Source organism: Photinus pyralis, unplaced genomic scaffold, assembly GCF_008802855.1.
Source record: "Photinus pyralis isolate 1611_PpyrPB1 unplaced genomic scaffold, Ppyr1.3 Ppyr1.4_LG5, whole genome shotgun sequence".
NCBI classification, from domain to species: Eukaryota; Metazoa; Arthropoda; class Insecta; order Coleoptera; family Lampyridae; genus Photinus; species Photinus pyralis.
In genome coordinates, this window is record NW_022170596.1 from 5012301 (window position 1) to 5034414 (window position 22114).

The 22114-nt window shown below is 36.7% G+C and overlaps 3 protein-coding genes and 1 long non-coding RNA gene across 5 annotated transcripts; 1 reads left to right on the forward strand and 3 right to left on the reverse strand.

Annotated features, from left to right (window-relative positions):
- Positions 1-1719: 1719 nt before the first annotated feature.
- On the reverse strand, positions 1720-6633 carry LOC116172366 (transmembrane protein 35A). Of its 2 annotated transcripts, XM_031489575.1 has the most exons (4): positions 6470-6633; positions 6294-6405; positions 5987-6125; positions 1720-1971 (listed from the first exon to the last, which is right to left on the reverse strand). In XM_031489575.1, exons 2-4 carry the CDS (start codon positions 6402-6404, stop codon positions 1760-1762), a joined length of 462 nt encoding a protein of 153 aa, XP_031345435.1. In that variant the 5' UTR covers position 6405; positions 6470-6633; the 3' UTR covers positions 1720-1759. The 2 variants fall into 2 exon arrangements, with proteins under 2 accessions (XP_031345435.1, XP_031345434.1); XM_031489574.1 differs by having other exon boundaries at positions 6294-6633.
- A 5429-nt stretch (positions 6634-12062) lies between these two features.
- Positions 12063-12755, forward strand: LOC116170275. Its single transcript, XM_031486552.1, has 3 exons — positions 12063-12241; positions 12301-12432; positions 12492-12755. The coding sequence occupies exons 1-3, from the start codon at positions 12190-12192 to the stop codon at positions 12626-12628; spliced, it is 321 nt and encodes a 106-aa protein (XP_031342412.1). The 5' UTR covers positions 12063-12189; the 3' UTR covers positions 12629-12755.
- Positions 12756-16474: 3719 nt separating this feature from the next.
- On the reverse strand, positions 16475-21909 carry LOC116171745 (hsp90 co-chaperone Cdc37). The gene is made up of 5 exons (XM_031488726.1): positions 21747-21909; positions 21380-21670; positions 17288-17566; positions 17013-17237; positions 16475-16967 (listed from the first exon to the last, which is right to left on the reverse strand). Exons 1-5 carry the CDS (start codon positions 21777-21779, stop codon positions 16704-16706), a joined length of 1092 nt encoding a protein of 363 aa, XP_031344586.1. The 5' UTR covers positions 21780-21909; the 3' UTR covers positions 16475-16703.
- On the reverse strand, positions 18215-18776 carry LOC116171746. Its single transcript, XR_004145508.1, has 3 exons — positions 18574-18776; positions 18435-18521; positions 18215-18383 (listed from the first exon to the last, which is right to left on the reverse strand). It is a non-coding gene; the product is annotated as an uncharacterized LOC116171746 (long non-coding RNA).
- Positions 21910-22114: the final 205 nt, after the last annotated feature.

The window sequence follows — 22114 nt, forward strand, 5'->3', positions numbered from 1 at the left end:
TTGCAACCCTCTATTGATGATTCAACCAAGTTTGATAGTAATAACTAATAACATTTGTTTGTGCACGACCCCTTTAAAATGCACTTTTCATGTCTTTCTACTCAGACTGAAGCCATAAACCAATCCCTATTCCATATACTCGTAGTTATCAAGATACAAAGCTTCAAATTTGAATTCTTTCAAATTTCAACAAAAGTTGAATCAAATCCCACTTAGAATTTTTAAGTTAGGGAGGGAGGGGCTCTTTTGGGACGCCCTATATAGGTAATTAATCTACCTACCAAATGTGAAATATTGTGTTTGGGCCAAACAACTTTCGTATTAAACTTATTTTTTCAAAACCCGATAGAAAATGAATTTGAGGACTGGTCAAGATATTACCTACCAGGTACTTTTTAATCTGTACACAAATCATATCCTTGTTATTTCTTGTGGATACGCATTTAGTAATCTTTCATGTTTTCCTAATTTGATTGGTATTCCTAGTATCCGAAGTTTTATCTTGAAAACACTTTATAATATGATTACCGGTCCGTATAAACATATGATCATACAAATCTTCGATAAAACTTTGACATAAAATCAAAGTTTAACCAAAATAGCTGACTTGTGCCCAAATTTAGCTAGGAACAAAGCTTTATGGCACTCCCGTCTTGGCCAATCCTTTTGATAAATGGTGAGGGGGCGATTACCTTAGACAATAGCATTCTCCAACGTAAAATTTAAGCGAAAACTGTGTTGATTCTTGAGGGGTTTCCATTCCGGATGAGTTTCCCACACAACTGATTAATACATATCACTTATTAATGTTTTAGAGAACGCTCATTCTACGCATCTTAGGCTGCCGGGTAGTTACTATGGTAATTTTCATATCAAAACTGTTAATAGATGGAATCGAGTAAACATTTAGTACCTAACTGGTAATGCAGACCCTATTCGGTTAAGGTGAAATGTAATGTTTAGAAAAGCTTCCACTTTCAAAATGATGTAAACAGAAATTTGAATACCACAAAAACCATACAATGAGGACGTGGACCAGCGAACATACATCATGTTAAATGGTCTGTATAAATCAGACCGTTTTGTCGTAGTGAGATGAGACGGAGGGATCGCATCATGAGTGGTACCTCAGTAATTAAGTACGAGTTCCCACAGTGTGAAACAACAATATCTCAAATTAATTAAAAATTTTCATTATCTCAACATCGTGCTGACACTTTTATGCTCGTTAATTTTTTTAAGGATTAACGGATTCTGTGAATCTGGGTAACAATTAATTAAGTAGCTTTTTCTCAAGTTCGTATACCTACACATATGCGCCCTAACATGACATTCTACGAGTATAGTTAGTTTTCTGAATAGAAGGATTTATTTGACGCTCAAAATGTTTAGCAATTAAGATCTTTAGGACCCCTGGCCTGATGAAGGTAGATATAGGTATTAGGTAGCTTCTCATATACATACATGCGTAAAGTACATAATAATACATAACCGATTGGAAAACTTTATTGTATTTTTGGAAAATGTCTTCAAAATTTAACAATTCAGTATTTTAGATTACACAATTACTGGATCTGATACTTAAAACAACACATTTCACATCAATGGCAGTGTCATACAAAAGGAAGATTAAGATATTCCGTTCAGAACTCTACTTCTCTTTCATTCAATAACATCTAAACATTATTTTGACTAATAAGAGCAAGTTTTGACATTTTCGTTATGTATGTATTAGATACCAATCTGCCGTTTTCCCGCGTTATTCCTGTTTAAATCCGTTTACTTGAGTTTGCGTTTGCTCTGCTTCGCGACGTGTCAACTGCCAGTAGACTACCAACCTGCCGCTCAGCATAAAAAGAAACACCAACGCTGGAGCTGTCCGTTCCAATTTGTCCGCGACCATATAATGGGAGTAGACGGCCATTAAAGTTAACACAAGTAGACAGATGTTTGCTCCGTTCTTCACTTTATCTAAAAAAACAGATGGCGTTACTTAATCGTAAATAGTAAAGTCACTAGATATAGAAAGTACCGCAATCATCCGCCATTTTTGGGCAAATTTGCTGCCAACTTAAAAAAATTGACAAATAAAATTTGAATAGCTGTAATTTTTTATAACCTAACTTCATAGTATTGTCATGTTTTATAAAAATATATACAGATATCTCCAAACAGGTGGAACAATCCCTAACATTAAAGTTACTAGAATCTGGTAACTTCCGTCATTTTTGGGCAAAAATCATGCGTCCTCTCTCTAACACACGAGCCCAATGGATTGCGGTACTTTCTATATTTAGTGACTTTAGTATTCCAATGGCCTGCGATTTGCTACAGGGGAATGTTAGTCAGAAAATGTTTGCTAAATGCCAAATGGGTGAACAACATTATAACAAAAATACCAAAACCCTGAATCCAAAATATACATACCACACATAGTGGAAGACACCAGAAACAATCTAACACATACTATCGTCACGTATACGATTTGTACACACAGAATAATACATACATTGACATAATCAAGTAACTAAAATGATACATCAAAAATTAGCTCTCATAACAGATAACACACCATACTACAAATACACTCCACAGATAATACTTGAAAACCACACACATAGATTATATTGGAATAGGACACTACTCACATAGAAAACTATTCGCACTTAGCCCAGATATTACCCTTATACACCACCCACATAAATTATATGGATGTAGGACAGTACCTACTCATATACAAAACTATTCACAACAATAGACCAAACATTTTACACTTGCAATCGTATTAATCTGGAATCATTCGACGTTGTTACAACACTGCAAAGCAAATGACTATAATATTTACATTAGAAACATTTATGGTACGTTTTGTGAATGTGTTGCACTCTACGCTTTATACGCTACGTCATAGTTGTAAGGTAATGTGTGGCTACGTATTGTACTGCAAATGGAGATCAGTAGGACTATTTCGGGACCGGGCATTAGGCCGCTAGACATTAGGACGCGGACATTAGACCGCAAAGGGAATAGATCGCAGACTAGGCCCGGACATTAGGACGCAGACTTTGGGATGCGGGCATTAGGACGCAGGTACGTAGTTTCATCCTTGTTGCACTTGAAATAAAGCAAGCAGCCATCAAATTCGTGCGCGACCCTCCGGCTCCGAACTCACGAGGGACCGCATCCTTCATCCGAGACCGCTTCGGCGTCCCCGGACCCCCATTGGCGTCGAAGTTGATACTAATCATTTTACACGGATTATTAACAAGCTCCTAGCGAGTTTATAATTTTGCGGTGTCTGTCCGTGTGTCCGCCCGTTAGCACTATATATTTTGATAACGAGTGAGCCGATTACTACAAAATTTAGTAGATGGATTCTTTATCAAATTTGTAGATCGGAGTTCGTGAATTGGCAATGTAGCCCAAAAAATAAAGTAGACCTTTTTGACATCTCCGTTAGTTATGAACCGAATTGCATGAAATTCACATCGCGACCATTTATAAATCGAATTGCAAACTTTTTTATTTATAAAAGTATTTGAATAAACTTTGATATATAGGCACTTGGAACAAAGGAAAATCAAACGCCAGTTTCAAAATTTGGTTTTGCGCATGCGCAGTGCCAACTTTTTTATTTATGGAACCATTTAAATGAAATTTGATACATAGCCACTTGGACTAAAAGCAAATTTAACGCCAGTTTCAAAATTTGATTTTGCGCTGTACCAACTTTCTTATTTATGGAGGCATTCAAATGAAATTTCAGACATATACACTTTAAATAGAAGTAACATCAGGTTTAAAATTTGGTTTTGCACATGCTATAGCCATATCCAAGAGCTCGTTTTCTATATTTTTTTAGTTTATTTGTATTGAGGACTAAATTGACATTAAAACCTTTTTACACAGATATGAAATAAGTAAAATAACATTGGTTTAATTTCATTATACCTTTCATTGTCCTACCTGCAACCTAATATCTGCTTTGTAAGGTAACTTGCATGATGTTTGCGTTCTAATGTCAGCAACCCAATATCTGCATCCCAATGTCTGCGTCCTAATGTCCGCGGCCTAATGTAACGGTCTATTCCCTTTGCGGTCTACTGTCTTGCGGTCCAATGTCCGCGTCCTAATGTCTGGGTCCTAAAGTCTTGCGGCCCATTGCCATAGCGCCGGACTAATTGTTTGTATAAATTCGCATTTTCTTTTAAGACGAATCAAGATTGTTCATTCATTCGAATTTTAGGCGAATTTTATGTAGATTTGAATTGTATTATCCAATCAATTCGAATTTATTTTAGTGTTTTCCAATTATTTGTTTCAACTATCTACCTGTTCGTTACGCGATAAAAATTGTTATTTTATTTTCCTTCCTGGATTTTTGTCAAGAACAAGCCCGAGCAACTCCACGGAAGAATTCTAATTTATTAATGCAATTTATCAAACTACCATTCCATGTCGTCACCCAACAGCGAGGCTAAACGGAGAATCCCCAAATCCAATAATGGCAGCCCGAAATATCAACGTAACACCGCTGCAAACGTACACCGGGCGAATCGAGACTGGAAAGGAATTTAAATCTTACATCGCCGAAAAAAGGAATACCTATTTGTGGGTCATGATGGAACCAAAAGGAAAATCGTGTTTGGTTCCCGAAGAAAGATTGGTTGAAAAATAGGGAATGCAATACCGGGATCGCGGGATCCCGAAATACCGGGATCCCGCAGTATTTTTGCGGGATTAATCCCGCACATACATGGAGCGGGATCCCGCGGAATTTGCGGGACTGAGGAATTTGTCGACCAAGGGGACGATTCTGTTTACTTTGTTAATGAAATGCGTAACGGAAAAGTTATTTCTAAAATAGTTCACCTTTTTTGTGCTTTACAAATTACAGGTGAGGTTTTTTGAGTTCTAAGTTAGGTTGAAGGTACTTTTTTGTTGAATATTGTGATAATTATCGATTTATTTTAATACATATGTTAACCGCACAAATTGCTTATTATTTATTAAAATTTTGCGGGATCCTGCAAATACCGGGATCCCGCGGGATTAACATCTAACGATCCCGCAAATACCGGGATTGAGATTTTGCTGCGGGATTGCATTCCCTAGGAAATATACAAAGATATCGTCTTCACTGGGACAGGAATACAAGCACGCCACGGTGTAGACGAAACTAGCACTGCGCGTGATGGACAAGGACAGTTACCTGTATCAGCACCATAAATACTTAGGTATTATTCACATTTTCAGTCACTTGGCTTGCGTGTTCGTCTATATCGAATAAAAATTGGCGTATTTTCTCTTTTGTGGAGTTCACCTTTCAACAATTATACTATGCCAAGCAATCACAAAACAGTAGAGAACTTCATCAGGACGAAATTTTATCTTTCTACCGCTATCTACACAGTAAAAAACAAAAACGGCAGTCCTTCATTGTGCTTATATGTGATGGAATTTCTTTATGAAATTATTATACCTTGTAGATATAGGTACACATAAGAAAACAAAAAGAGGTAGGTATGTATCTAACTTAGATGCGTAGATGACATGAATTTTTATTTTGGTGGTAGGTTATACCTATGTTTATAGTCTAGAGAAAAGAAATTTCTTCTGGGATTGGAGGTGCTGTATGTCGTGCATTGTCATTTTACAGGTGCACTCTGCACATGTTCACCTTTGGTTGCTAATTAATACCTAAGTCTATAAAAAAGCTATATAAACCAAAAGTTTGAATTAACAAGCAAAACATAAAAAAGTTTATTATAAATCGTCATATTCCCCGTGTGCGTCTATATTCATCTATTTATTTGCAGATTTCTGACGAATTCGGCTATTTTTACAGAAATCGAAAAATTTGACCCCAACCCACATTTAACGCAATCCAAAAATAAATAATTTTGACTACAGGCCTTTCCACGTTAAAGGGCATAACAAGTAGGTACCAATTAAGACCTAAACGCAAAAAAAAACTCATACTAACGGTTAGGAATGAACGCCATGGCAATTCCACAGGCGATCTCAAGAGCGCCGACGGTCCTTCTGTACCATTTGCTCGGTATTTTTAAATCAAACGATTCGGAGAAAGGAAACACCTTCGAATACTTCACATATTCCCTTCTCTGAAAATAAATCGTTTAGAAACAAAAGATCGAACGAAATAATAATAATACAATCACATTCTCGAGCAAATTTAATTATCCGGGAACGGGGCATCGCGCCAAATTCTAAAATATCTGATTACCGGCGTTGTGTAATCGGGGACAGAAATTAACCTTCACTCTACTTACCAAATCTTTGTGTAGATCCTTTGAAATGTGACTGGATAACTTCATAAATCCAACGAAAATAAAAAATAATCCTAGAAGTATTGATAACGATTTAAGCACTAGGGAACCCATCCTGAAGAAATTAATACCAATAAACACTCGTTAGGCCACTAATACTTAACATTTAATTTTATTACACATTATGCAAATACTACACGGCATTAAAAGGACATTGTTATAATTAGAGGTATTTGTTTTCGTATGCGTCGCGTCCCGATGCCTCCATTGCCGATAGAGACGACGCGGTTGTACTAATCAATAATGTGACCGTCTTGATACTCGCATATCGTGCATACGTCAGGTGGTCGCTCTACTGACCATACATACCTATATAGTGGACTAAATAATTATTGGGGTCAAGGATTACTATTTTGGCATAGGTGGTTTTGACATTTGCACTAATTTTGTCTTTAATTATAGCACGGACGAAATGTGAAATCATCGGGAGGGTGTAAAAGTAGTAGCAATGAGGCCTATTGTTAAGTCACGTATCTACGCCCCCATTAAGTTCTCTGCCAAAAACCCTTTTACCCAAGCCATATTAGAAGTACGTGCAATGCAGTTGCCATTTGAGTGCATTGTGAGAAAAACCTGAGCGAACTAGAGTTAGGCATTGTTTAAATTAAAATATTTAAACAATGGGTTAGGTCACTCTTGGTTACATTGAGATACGCTTCTTAATCGCTTAAAAAGATTTTAATCATCGAAGTGCCTATTCGCACTGCAGTGTTTAAGTAACATATCGATAGGTATTCGCAGTGTGAATAACGTAATGTCTCTAATTTGAATAAACTTAAAAATTATATTCGCAGTACCATTGTTAATTGTATCTGTAATATACATATACAATGGCGTGACTACTACAAAAGCGTAGGACCACCTATTTAGCCTGTAACGTACTTACTATATCCAGGTCCCAAGACTGCGTAACTCTAAATTTACCCACCCATGGTACAATCTAGACAAAGCCACCAAATCTGAATAATAAGATACTAAAACCACTTACTACGTTTTATTCAATGGTTGTGATTAAAAATAGTGTATTATTATACAAGTTTAATAAGACGCCTTATTATCACACGAGTGTGTTTGAAGCACGAGCGTAGCGTGGAGTGCGTCAACAGAATTCTTGAAATTTCGGCTGCTCAATTTACCGTATTAAACTGGAATATGTATATTTATAGTATGTGCAAAATGGTAACCGAGGTGCACACGGCGAGCTCTGCCGTTGGGGTGAGCCCAGATGCAGGTCTTCTGACTGATGGAGTGTGGCGCAAGGTCGATCGGCAAGGCGACCTGGTTCTGCAGGTGGAGAGATTTTTGTTTCTTGAAGTTCAGTCGAAGCAGAAATTGTGTTGCACTTTGCAGAGTTCGTGGCTCTGCTTTTAAATGTTTGCGGCCAGGGACGCTACGCTTTCATCGGTTGGCCGCTGTGACCAATGAGGGCGCAGCACGTTTTAGTTTGCTGCCGGATGTGAAACATTTTCTGACCCATTCTTTAAAAACGGTAGGGTCTTTGGGAAACGTAAAAACTGAGATTTTATTTACACCAGAATGAGGAATTTTAGTGTTACCGCCACTCATCTAAAATAGTTATTTATGAATCAAGGGCATTAAGGCGATATTTAGACCGGGGGCGACCGAGCCCGAGGGCCTCCGGCCCGAGGGATTGTCAGTCGCCCGAGGGTTAAATACTGAGTAATGCCTGAGGTGCATACAACATTTTATTTTTCATCATTCCAAAGAATGCATTTCCAATATACAAATGTCATGATTATTGTTTGCCCAACATTAAAGTGCTCCATACGAATCAAGTTGCATCTTTTTTATGACATAATATAACTCCGTCAATCAATTTGACAGGCCGTTTGAGGGCATAATGAGATGACAATCCATTATGCCCTCTCATTATGCCCTTGGGCGTAATAGACTGCTTCATATATCACATATGACAGATATAATTGACATGTAATAGGCAAATGAAAAATAAAATACTTAATTATAACATACAAAAGTGCATATAATTGATGAACTAACCTTTCAATCACGGCTATGAAAACCCACAAAATTCACAAACTAAATGTCTTTATATTGCACCAAAAAGGTATCTACAGCTATAATATATGTCCTTATGCACTTCAAAATTCAACAAATTTTAAACAAATAAACTATAACTCAAGAAAAATAAGCATCCGCGCGACTACAAACAACGTTGAACGTCAATGTCTGTATTCTCGATGACGTATACATTCCGTCCCTCCCGCTTCCGCCCACATAGTTACCAGGTAACCTTTGAAATAAAATAACCTTGCATGAGATTATTGCATTTATTATTTATTAGAATTTATTTTAGTTCATTGTATCCGAATGTGGATTTTAAATATAGGCGCCATGAATCAGAAAGAAAATTAAGAGTTAAGCAATGAGCGCGATGTAAATAGAATTTAGTTCATACTATGTAAGTAAATAAAGTAAATTAGGGAAAAACTGCATACGAGTGTCGAGTATTAACGCTAATATAAGGTCAAAGTCCGAGTCATTGTAAATAATCAATCTAGAGCTAGTAGAACGACTTAAATCCGTCTGTTCGCTACCACTGCCAAATTAGCAAAAGCTTTATTCATGGGTGAGCTGTATTTATATAAACGAAAGTGGATTGTGCGCGTAAAGCAGAAATAAGAGAGTATAAATACGGAAATTTCCAGCAGCAAAGCAGAGCAGAAGTTGCCCGCCGTCTTTTCACGGAGAAACATCTCTGCCGGTGGCGCCCGTAAATAATTAGCGCGTATTCTTGTAATAAGCGAATCGAGCCGACATTTAAAAAAAATAGAAGTAAAGAACCGAGCGGGACCATCTGCATCGAGCCACCGTATTTAAGCTGAAGACGATCTTCAGGGCACTCCGGAGAAAATTAGGAAGATTGCGAGATTTACGAAGAACAGTTAACACTTTTTATTTTAAACGCGGTCCGTGTGCGTGGAGGGTATCCATAGAAGTCACACTGAAGCCTCTGTGATTGGCCGAACCAAAATCGAATAGTAAGTATAGCCTGCAGTGGGCGGCCCCAAACTTACTTCAACGTCAACATCAATCGGAGAGAGACCAAGATTGCGTTCGACTCCTGGTGCACATAAACAATTGACCTTAAAAGGTATTTATAAATAATGATAGAGCTTTTTTTTGTAGTTCGCCCCGTTGTAGATCATTGTGTTGTAGTTTATCATAGAACAGTAGTATGTCTGTATATTTGTAAAGGCTATTTAATTTCCTACTGGTGTTTTGCGTTCATATAAGTGCTTGTGAGTACTGTTTGGTTTCATGTTAACGACTCGAACCTGGGAAGCGTTAGGATTTACGACACGTAGGTACATACTTACAGCAGTTTGTTGATTGAGTTATACCATTGAATAAAAACACTATGTTTTTATTCAATGGTTATACCTATATTACTCTCTGAAACAAAAAGTAAGTTTCTTTCTGTACTCGGCGGTCCTAGAGTAAACATTTTGATTTCAATTAACATAATAAAGATACATTTTCCTTTTTATGCAGTGCAGTTTTGTGAATGAATCAGTTAACCTTGCTCTTACAGGAATGTGCCGCCTCAACCCCCATTTCTCTTAAGGCTGGACAGTACATACAGAACGGAGTATGTAAAGTTGCCTATTGTCAATCCCCAAATTTGGTTATTTATAATATTAATTTGTGTTCGATGGTAAAAACATAAACTTAGTCACATTTTCTATCTGTATAAAACCAGCCACGCGGCGGAAGCTATCTTTTCGCGCTTTTTAGAAAAACTTTTAAGTTGTTTTTCCAAGATAACTTATCTATAAATGAAGTTGGAACAATTTCCAAAATTAAGATACGTTCGTAAACTTAATATCTAGGCAATAACGCCAGGAAAATTTATTTCCTTTTTTCTTTTCCAAAATATGACACCCTAACAGCCCTCGACGTTGCCCTTAAAAAAAAGATTATTTTAAAACATTTTAGTAAACCCCGGCGTTATTGTCTAGCTAAAGCATTCACCTTTCACAGGAATATTCGACCCCTTCTTCATCTTCACTCAGAATTCAGATATCGTGGAACGAAGTCAAGTGTTTTCGGGCAACGAAACAGGTGTCCTGTCCAGCCTTAACATGTGTTACCAAAGACTATAGGATAGTACCTATCCTATAGTCTTTGGTGTTACTTACAGATTAAAGGAGAATTTCTAAGAAAATAAGAACTTAATAGGTTTTAATAAAGATTATTGATTTTTATTCATTTCTCCTTTCCCATTCCTCGAGGCCAGAAAAGGACCATCTGCTGCACTGAATGCTAGCCGGAGCGCAACAACAATTGTTTTATGTAAGAAGAACCACCCCGAAATAAAGTAGCTTGAGGAAGAAACGGTAGGAACTGAAGAGTTGAAAAGTAACCAGCCGGTTACAACAGCATATAGAAAAGCATTCAATCAATAATTTCAGTCGCTTTTACATTATAGATTAATCTGTTGTTGTTTTTAAAGATAAATTTGACACACACAATAAAAGGAAAACTGAAATGCCAAATAAAGGTAGTGGGCAAATCGACCAATGTGCATTGCCGTTACTGTTACAGTATCTTGAACACAACCTTCCAAACGATTTACAATTCCTCTCATCCGTTAAACTAATATAATTTCGTTTTAACAAATGGAATTCATTTTGAAACATCGGCACAATATATTCTGCTTTTTGTCTTCGTTGTTGTTTTCCAATTTGATTATTACCCAACAAAGGTCTTGTCCTCGGATATTCCTGAGTATCTTGCACAACTGGCTTTTGATGTCGCCACAGGCACCCACGATGATGGACTCGATCTTCATTTCTCCTTTGAGGATGTACTGAGATAAATACTCATGCACCCCTTTACCCCGTTATAACACTTCGGCGACTTTTCTAACTTGACCAACATCATTTTGCAACTATCACTTGTGCTGCTGTAGGCTGTACCAGCTGTGTGATGCCACCAACATACCATCCACATATATACCTACATAGCAGAAAAGGCAAGAACTTCAGACTCCATCACTTGTTTTTCGGACCTTTGTTGAAAACGGCCAATGGTAGGACCTTGAACTGGTTACTTTTCCCATTTACTATAGGAACGTCGTATTTTTTCGACCCGCAGGTAAGGTCAGTAGAGACGGTGGAGACTCTAGATCCGGTCTGGTGTTCCGATTTATTGGCTAGCGCCTAGACACAAAATGATGCACCGAACTATACCTACTTGCCACAAGGTGTGAATATAATAGTGATGATCTCTGAATTTTTTTGCCTCTACGGTTTATCTCTGAGAGTAGGTATTGAAAGAAGAAAGGGTAGGTACCTCGCCAAACAATATATCTTTATTTTTGACAAAAACAAGATTTCTCTGTTAGGTGTGGAATTTTCTATGTCAACAAAATTGAAGTACTTATTTATTAAATGTAATCAGTTTATCAACCGCATGTGAGCCATATGAAGTAGGTAGGTACTTATACTTTTAGATTGTAGGTATATTTAGAGGTGTCGCATATCAACACTTATTTCTGAAAAAATTACAAATACCCAAACATCAATGTATCGCGAAGAATACCCGTCATTACAAATTATCTAGAAATTAATGTACACAGTCTTTTTAACGTAACCAGCTCATCATCCCCTTTGGAGCTGTTACGGGAAGTACCTAAGCCATAGCAACATCCTGTCGCCCCTAGGTAGATGTACCTACATACAATCTTCCAATCTCATTCTTTATCACAAAATTGATATAATTGTTTACGATTTTACTACCACTTGAGTTGATGTATAAATAGGCACGTCTCCCAGTTCATGTAGAATTAAACACCATGTATTTTAAAATTTTGTTTATTACTCTCTTCGTATTCTGTGTTTCTGAAGGTAGGTACCCAGTAGATACCAATATGTTCTATATAAATTATTTTTTGGATTTTATAAAGTGATTGGTCTCACTTGCATGAAATGCGAAAGTAAAGATGATAAATGTTGGAGTGGAAACGGTCTCAAAGCTCGAAACTGTAAGAATCCACCCGCTGGTGAACAAGCCGTGTGTATGCAATATCAAACAAAAGGTAAGTAATACTTTTTATAAATTATCGTAGGCACATTTTTTATTTGCTTTATTTTTCAGTGAACGCGGTCTACAATGCTGTTAGGGAATGTGCGAGTCGTAAGGGTTCGGCGTCACCGTGCGATGCCATGAAAAAGAATCACAAGAACTGTACTTTTTGCGAAAAAGATGGATGTAACAATTCTCCACTGCAGTAAGAGGCCTTAAACTACGTTAATTTACAATTAATTGGACATGTTATTCATTATTTACTTATTAATTAAAGAATAAATACGAAATTCGTGTAATATTCAAAACGAATTTAATAAACTCTATATCCACTCAGTTGCATAATAAAGATAAAATTATCCAAAAGTTCATTTTCACAACTATCTTCTGTCTTACTTCTAAAGCCCTAATACATTTGTGCACTTAAATGGGAGAAGCTTCATAAACTGATCTTCTCATGTGATGAAAATAAATTATAATCCAACTAATTCCAAATTAACCCTCCCCAGTTAAGTCCTATTGAAATGCGCATGAAATAGAAACCTTATTTGCTAATTGAAAATTACACGTTACCGATACTAAGGGTTGTTTTTTAAAATGTAAACTACTTAAATCAATAAATTAATATTAGTGATTTCAAAACAACAGCATTTGAATTACAATAGGATAACAAAATTTACAATATCTTCTAATTCGTCTTAGCTTGAGGTAGCATCGATCCCAATACAAGCCGTCTTGATTGAGAATCCCTCTAGGTCAAGATTTGTATTCGTGGTAGGTATATGAAGTTTACCCGAAGAGACATGGTCTGATATATGCAGATAAAATTGAGTTACGGTCCGCCCCAGATTGAATAGATTCCCATATTATAGTTATACGAACAAAAACCGAAACTAATTTGCTGTAGCTAAAGTCCACCTGCGAATACAACTCACGCAGCTAGCACGAAAGTTCAACTTCTCTAGTACGATGCTGAGAATTACCCAATGCGAATTGAAATGCACTCACCGCGATGAAATTGGTTATTTACTTCTTCGTAGTGCATACCCGAATTTTTATTTATTTAGAAACTAAGTTCTTCGTTTAGTTTAACACGAAACTTAATAACGACCGACGTAGAGAATCCTTGTCTTTTATTAATACCCTAAATTTCGTGATGTTACAACTTCGCGACTATCTGTCTTAAAACGATTTACACCTACACTTAAGCTGTCGCTGGGCTACCTTTTAATTCTTAATCTAATTTCGCTTCCTCAACATATGCCAAAATTGAAAAAGAATTAAACACTTAGCGGGCTCCCGTTACACGCAGCGGTTCCAGGTGCTTCTGCAGAGGAGACGCGAATATCCCGTCCGATCATGCACTCTTAAATAAGCGGAACGTGTTTACCGTCCATCTCAGCGATCCCTCAGCAACCACCCGGGCATTGACTGTTTCCAAGTACTCAAGAAATTGGTCAACCCGCCTCCAGTTCATGCTGCTCCACGCAGCATGGTAGGCGTCCGTCAAGAAGGAGCTTACCATTTCGGCAGTACTATATCAACTCAAGTCATTTCCCTCGTAGATGGAGCTGGAGTCGTACGGGAGATAGGCCGAGCAGAGCAGCAGACCACTATAAGCACCTACTCTGTCATCAGCCATTCTTTTCGCTAAAGTCTAAAGTCAGGGATGTCCCTGAAATCGAAATCAGCTATTAAATGAGACTGGATTAGTTTATCGCTTCAAGATGGTGGCCGTGCTATCCTTAAGCTTGTATAGCGCGGTCATCACCTTGGTTACCCTAGGGACGTGCCTCGTTGATTCTGAGTTTGCAGAGACGAGGAGCTAGCACGAAATCCACTGAACGAGAATGATCAAAATTTTAACCGATGGATTTCTATTTTGCCCTATCCGAGTATGCTAAAATCGACCGTCTGTCGCCTTAGGTCATATGACTTAAGGCGCTGCGGGTACTTCTTGCGGTACCAATTCTGAATGGTTGTTTTCCGAGAAAATAAGTTATAGACATTTGATAATTCCGTAAAAAAACAATTCTTAGTCGGTTTTTCATGAACTTTCTATGGATATAACTAGGTTACGGTTGGATGAATGAAGCTGATTTTGTTTACAGACTGATGATAGGTAGGTACTAAGTACTAATTTCTTATCGGTGTTTCGTTTTTAAATTTTTTCTCTAATTATAAGATTATCTTATTATCTTACCTATCATCATTAAATATCTTATAATTAGAGAAAAAATTTAAAAAAGAAAAACTCTCATAGTCATTGGCTGTACCTAATATCATTAGTCTTTAAAAAAAATCAGCTTCATTCATCCAACGGTAACCTAGTTATATCCGTAGAAAGTTTTCATTTGGTGTATAACTTATTTTCTCGGAAAACAACCATTCAGAATTGGTACCGCAAGAAGTACCCGCAGCGCGTTAAGTCATATGACCTAAGGCGGCAGACGGTCGATTTTAGCATACTCGGATAGGGCAAAATAGAAATACATCGGTTAAAATTTTGATCATTCTCGTTCAGGGGATTTCGAGCTAGCTCCCCTACTAAGATAGAAAATGTGCATTATATAATTGGACTAAGTGTATGTTTCTACCATCGAACACAAATTAATATTATAAATAACCAAATTTGGGGATTGACAATAGGCAACATTACATACTCCGTTCTGTATGTACTGTCCAGCCGTTGAGTGAAGGATTAGGACCAGCCTTAATTCTAACGAAACACAAAAAAGATGACCCAACCGCCAGTTCCTATTATCATTGAATTTATAACTATCTATTATACACACTTTATAGATGTAGGTAAATGAGCTCATTTGACACTCCTATGCTGTGTTTTAAGAGCCTACAGGAATAAAAAAAACTATTTTAATATTGTTTATTGTATAATCATTAGAAAAACTTTATAAGTAGCTCTCTAACATTGAATAAGATTACTTATTCAATGTCTCTAACCATTTAAGAAATTAGTACTTTTAATTGCCGGTAGAGGTCTCGCCCTTAATTGGCATTCACAAAATAATATAGTCAATCGTTATTATGTATGTATTTATGATTTAACCCCACTAAATGTAGTTAACTTTTTTTTACCTCACGTCGTCGATTAAACATAAACACATCTATTAAACAAACTGCATCGCGTTATTGTTGACGTGCAGAATAAGAATGAACAAAATACAAGTACGGTACCGCAACGGTTAAGCGATTCTAGGTCGTATCGCCTACGGCAGAGAATGTTAATTAAGGTGAATTTCGCTTGCATCCAGTTTTGTTTACAGTAATGTTGTTTACGCCTACCTGATGCAATTAAACTGCAGTTCTAAAAATGTTATCCAATCGGAATAATCGGATGAATTTGTATCGGGCTCAGGCATTGCTCTGGATGCAAGCGAAATTCACCTTAAGTAACATTCTTTAACGTAGGCGATAAGACCTAGAATCGCTTAACCGTTGCGGTACCGTATTTTGTTCATTTGTTTGCAGTTTGTTTAATAGAATAGTTTATGTTTAATCAACGACGTGAGGAATATTAATAACGGATCGACTAACGGGCGATCAAAAATGAGTTGCTGTCGAGTCGCCTTTGGAAGTTCAAGTTAAGTACGATTTCCCATGTAAACAAAAATTCCAAAGGTGATTCGACAGCAACTCATTTTTGATCGCATTGTATACCTCACTTTTTAATTTGACAGTTGCCAAGATTGAAAACATTTGATTTAACAGTTGTTATTAGTTCTCTTTATTTTTATGATCATGTTCTTTATGGTTTTTTCGATATTTTAGTAGTTATTCTGCTATTCAGGTCGGAGACGAATCTATTTAAGTTAATCTTTGATTCAACACTACAAGCAAAGAGTGGATACTCTTTGCTACAAGAAACTGTAAAAACACAATAATAAAGCAACAATCATTCCCAACGTCGCCAGATTAGCCATTGAATAATCTTGAAAGCAGGACTTGTACAGGACAGGCACTAATAATTTTGCTACTCATTTTAGAATTATTCACAAAGGACTAATTCCGTATAAGTAATGAAAAGAAACACATTATTGGGTTTATAAAAATTATGATTTCATGACTCAAAAGTAAACACATCAGAATTACAATATACTAATAATGCTTTATCAATGATGGTTCCGAAATATACATACATAACAACCTGTACATTGTTTAAAAAAGATTACATCGCAACAATTTTGTGGGTGCCCAATTAATAATCACTTGCATCACGAGTCACTTACAAAAAAGCACCCATTATAAGATCAGGTTTTTGTGGAGTTATGTTGTTTCTGTAGCTTCTGCTTCATTTTTACTATCATTTTTTGCAGCCTTTGCATCGGGAATCCACAATCCGGAATCAACCGCACGCTTCATGTGGTATCTTACTTCATCTTCGTCCATTTTTGCAATAGTCTCTTGCAATAGAGGTACATCTTGCGTTTCGAAACATGTTTTTAGCTCATCGGGCAATGACTCAAACACCTCAACAGGATCTAAACCGCCGGGGCCTAATCGTTGCTGCCGTTCTTCTTCTTGAGCTTCCTGAAAGTAAAAAATGAAATCTTCCCACAATGCAATGTGCGATACCTTTAACAGGTCGTCATATTTTTCTGCAGCCCGCTTCTTGATACGCTCTTTAAACTGGGCCAACTCATCGTTAAACGCAGCTTTATACTCGGGTTCCGCAACTTGAATCTTTGTGAAGAACGCATCTAGACAAGCTCTGGGATCGTATTCCAGTTGTTTAGCCAATTCTAAAATATATTGCATGCATATCACCTGATGCGCCACGTGTGCCATCAGCTCCGTTTTCTAAAACTATAGACGTAAATTTACAACACTTAACAAAATACGATAATCACTTGCTCCATTTGCAGATTGATACACCACACAACAAGATAATTTGCGGTATATTCGCACACTAAGTGACTATGACTTTTTAAAAATACTCTTGAGTCATCGTGACGCCGCAGCATTCCATAGTGCTTCAAATCCTTTTCATGTGCTTTTACAAACTTTTTCATTTGTTCTTCGCGCTCTTCATCTGTAAGACCTTCTTCAAGTTGTTTCGGTGCTCCTTTGTTTATGATAGTTTTTGCAAATCCGTCCTTACTTATCGTATCCACATTCCACGGCGCTTTCTACAGAAAATAATCGATATTAAACATTGTTCTGTAGTCATTTGTGCAACTAGTTTTAAAAGTGATTCTTTTTTGCATGAACACGCAAATAACCCTTTCACAACGTATTGTACACGAGATTTTTTCTGGCATAGTGATCCTTAATGACACATAATTGAATAATATCATTGACATTCGTCATATTTACAGTCACTCAAAAATTGATGCTATTGTTCATAAATGGGACTAAACGCCATGGTTTTAATCTACTTCTCGGACTGGGCGCACAATCCCTTAATCGTGCGAGAATACCTATTGAAGAAATTTCTAATTTTTCCAAAAATTTATTTGATCCTGTTAAAACCAACAGTTTCCAACTTTTGTTTTTTTGTGTACCATACATGGTTGTATTTGTAATAAAAAATGCTTCTCAATACAGTACATAGTTTAACATGCCATATAAAAAAAAAGCTGATGATTTCTCCAAAACGAAACATTGTATTAAAAATCTCTCAACGTTGTCTTGTAGAGCTCAGAGTGGCAATGGGAATGTTTTTTTTTCTTTTTTGGATTTGTTTCAATAACATCAGAATAAAATAAAAACAAATTCGCGAAATTTCAGGTTTTCCGACATATCTTCGGAATTTTTTGGTTATCTTTACAGTATGATAATAACTCTTTAATTGCGCAACTTTTCGCTAAAGCGACCGATCGCTCTACGACAAACGCAACTAACCTATCAAATGAGAAAGACAAAGAGGAGATGTGGCGCGTTTATGTTCAACCACACCGCCGATGTATGTGGCAAGGCGGGCTGGTTCATTTGAGACGCTCGCATCTGCGAAATAACAATAAATTAATCTTCCTATTTTTACATTTTTTTCCATACCAAAAGCTTTCAGTCTGTAGTTTTTTTTAATATGTGGTTCAGTTTTAGACGAGCAATAGTAAAGCCGAAAATGGTATTTTTTAAATTCTAAAATACATCATAAGAATTATTTCCTGAGACGGTCAATTCAAATTCGTACCTCGAAAGCTCGCTTATGTAAGCCGGCCCATCGCTTGGTTTCCAAACTTCAAGGAGAGTGAGTAATGCATTCCTCAAGTTTTTTCGGTGGCAATTGTATTTCTTTTGACCCAAAGTCAACTTGGATGTATATAAATATTGCAACTTAAATTTGTGGATGTGCACCATAAGTATCTCAGCTTAGGAAACAGACATCAAAATGCGGTTTTCACTGATATTTTCACTCTTTCATCTTATTTGATAATATAATATAATAATTATATTGTTCTATTTCAAATTTTCAAGAAAACCTGCAAAGTTTATGTTAATTAAAGTCACTAAATATAGAAAGTACCGCAATCCATTGGGCTCGTGTGTTAGAGAGAGAACGCATGATTTTTGCCCAAAAATGGCGGAAGTTACCAGATTCTAGTAACTTTAATGTTAGGGATTGTTCCACCTGTTTGGAGATATCTGTATATATTTTTATAAAACATGACAGTACTATGAAGTGAGGTTATAAAAAATGACAGCTATTCAAATTTTATTTGTCAATTTTTTTAAGTTGGCAGCAAATTTGCCCAAAAATGGCGGATGATTGCGGTACTTTCTATATCTAGTGACTTTAATGTTAATGTACCAACCGCGCCCTCTACCATTCATCACATTTACTAAAAAGACTATTAATGTAAAATCTGATTACACCAAGAGAGCTCCTTCCAATAGGACCGATTATGTGAAAATTGGTTAACCTAGAGCGAAGTTATTTTCAACTCCCCAAAGAAATGTTCCCCTTCCCCCAGTCCTCATATTTTATGAACGAGAGCAATATTTGCTGTATCAAAATGATGCAAAATTCATACAAGACTGCCATGCATGTATTCTTTGTTTTATTTACTTTATTTGTCCTTATTTATTATGTATGTTTGTTGGGTATATTTAAAAAAATGAATTTTACGCCCTCTAGCGGCAAACCTAGAAACTTGAAACTAATTTCCAGCGATTTCTCTTGTCCGCTTTCCTTAACACAATCTGTTTCGTCAAGCTGTACAATGAACGATTCCATAGATATGGCCTGCGACCTTTATTAATAAAATAATAGGACACCCTGTATATACATACTTATATGCGTTATGCACATTAAACCAGCAAACAATTTTGCATTTAAACTTTGTATAAACACCATGTCAACACATATCGCCTGATATCACAATTATGGGACATGATGACTAGATCTTTCCATGTTCAAAGTGTTTTTGCCTGAAAAATTCTTCGCGAATATTCTAGAACTTTTGAATTTTTAGAATTTTGGTAATCTTTTACAAAATATACTAATTACAATACATCAAAGTAAATAGTGTCCGGAACTATTTTCATGAAGCATTTAAATATTTATGGCATCATTTGGCTCAATACGAGGACTTTCTTTGCAATTGTTCAATTTCGTAAAAAAGATCGCCGTTCCGCATAGAATCTCGTGAGAAGACTGAATTGTGTCGTGACGGATGCCCGTGCAAAACATAGTCCGAAACATAAGTCAAGTGATAAAAGACTTAGATAATTCCATGAATGCCATAAGAATTCCAAGAGCTTGTACACCAGAATTCCCACTAGGTATAAACAGAATGTAAATATTCTCTTAAATTTCTGGTGTGCGAATATTCGTTCTTAGTAATGCAAATATTCCTGAGTATTGCCGGAAATATTACAAAATTCGCATGAAAATATCCACGACAGTATCTATACATGTATCTTTGAAGACATTCCAACATCGACCTATAAGCAAATACCAAAGCAAACACTGCAATATAGGTATCATTTAGCTATTTTTTCATGGAAAAAAAATCGCACCAATGTGTTTAATTTTATGGAGAAAATTAACCATTTCTGTCGGAATGTCGAAAAAAGCCCTCAAGCGGTGATATGTGAAACTAACAAAATTCAAATAGTCGAGCAAATAGTATCATATTTGTAGCTGAAGAATAGCTCTTTTGAACTAACCCGAGTTTGTTTAAATCGGCTCAGCCGTTTCGAAGATACATGGTGTTCTTTACGGAAACCTTTGAATACTCCCCACCACTTCATTTTTAGAGATACCTACAGGAAAAATTGTCAAACAAAAAAGGTTCAGATTATCGTAGACCGATTGCCGGTCACAGCACCCCTTATGTCGATTTTCAATCTTTGTTTTTATTAAGATGCGAGCGACTTCTGGAATAGGATCGTGCTAATGTTGAACAAAAAGTCTTTTCGTTCAACACTGACTCGATACTATCCCGGAAGTCGCTAGCACCTTACGAAAAACAGAGATTGTAGATCAGGATCAAGTGTTCTGTGACCGGCAATCTTTCCTGGCGAGAGTTATATTTATATATTTAGTGACTTTAGATTCCAGATTGCAGTTAAGCCCCCTAGCGGCCATTTCAGAAACTTAAAAATATTTTCCAGGTTTTTCTCGTAGCTGTTTTAGTAATAACTTTTTTTACCGCAAGCCTCTACGATGGAGAGGACTTCCAGATACAGTACCTCGCATTCTTAGTTGGCCACCCTGTACAGGAGTTTGAGATCAATGTAATAAAATGTCTTTGTGGAACAGATTCTTAGCGACCATACTAGGTATGTTTCACATTTGGGAAAATGCGTTAAGAATGAGCCTATTGAATCCAGATTAGAAAACTTCGACATTATGGCAAGTAGTAAGTTGCCAAATTTCTACACAAATGCACATCTTTGACAATCAAACCATGAACACCAATTTCCAAGTGAGCTATCTTTTTGTGAGCTGCCAAGTAATCAGCAAATCTAAATAAAAACGTAATCACAATTACCTTTTCCTTGCTGTCCAACTCTTTGCTCTCTTCCTTCAAGACCTCTGCTTCCTTTTCGAGATCTTTCAACGCTTGCCGCAATGTTTCAACGTCCCCACAACCCGATTTTTCCGCATCCGCCAACTGCCGACTAGCCACGGATAACTTCTTAGAGTGTTCGGAGGCCTTCTTTTTGTGTTCTTCTATGGCAACTTTCTGATCGGCCATTCGTTGCAATCGTGCGTCGTGCCTCCATCGAAATAAAGAGGGTGTATCGATATTTGGATGGGTTTCGTCCTCGTCATCCGAGATCTTGGAATAACATCGATTAGAAAGACATTTCGCATACAAATGAAAGACCATAACCTAACAATACAATCGAACGTACCTCAATATTTGCCCATTTACTGTAATCGACCATTTTTAGTAATAAATTTAGAACGATAGTAATTTAAAGTTTCCTTAAAAATCACCAAAAGACGATAACAATTCAATTCAAAGACGACAAATTTTTTTAAGAGCAGCGGAGTACTGCGCAAAAGCGACACGCGTGATGCAGTGACGGCTTTGAAATAAAGGCGCCATCACACTAATTTAAAACTTAAAGCACATCGTACGTTCATTAATCGGCAAAGTTGAATGTGTTGCCTATACCTCTGTCTACCACAATGAATAGGTATTTTTAATTCATTGATCTACCATAAGAACAATTCCTACTTGAAATTTTAAATATCTACTCGTAGTCTCGTAGATGCA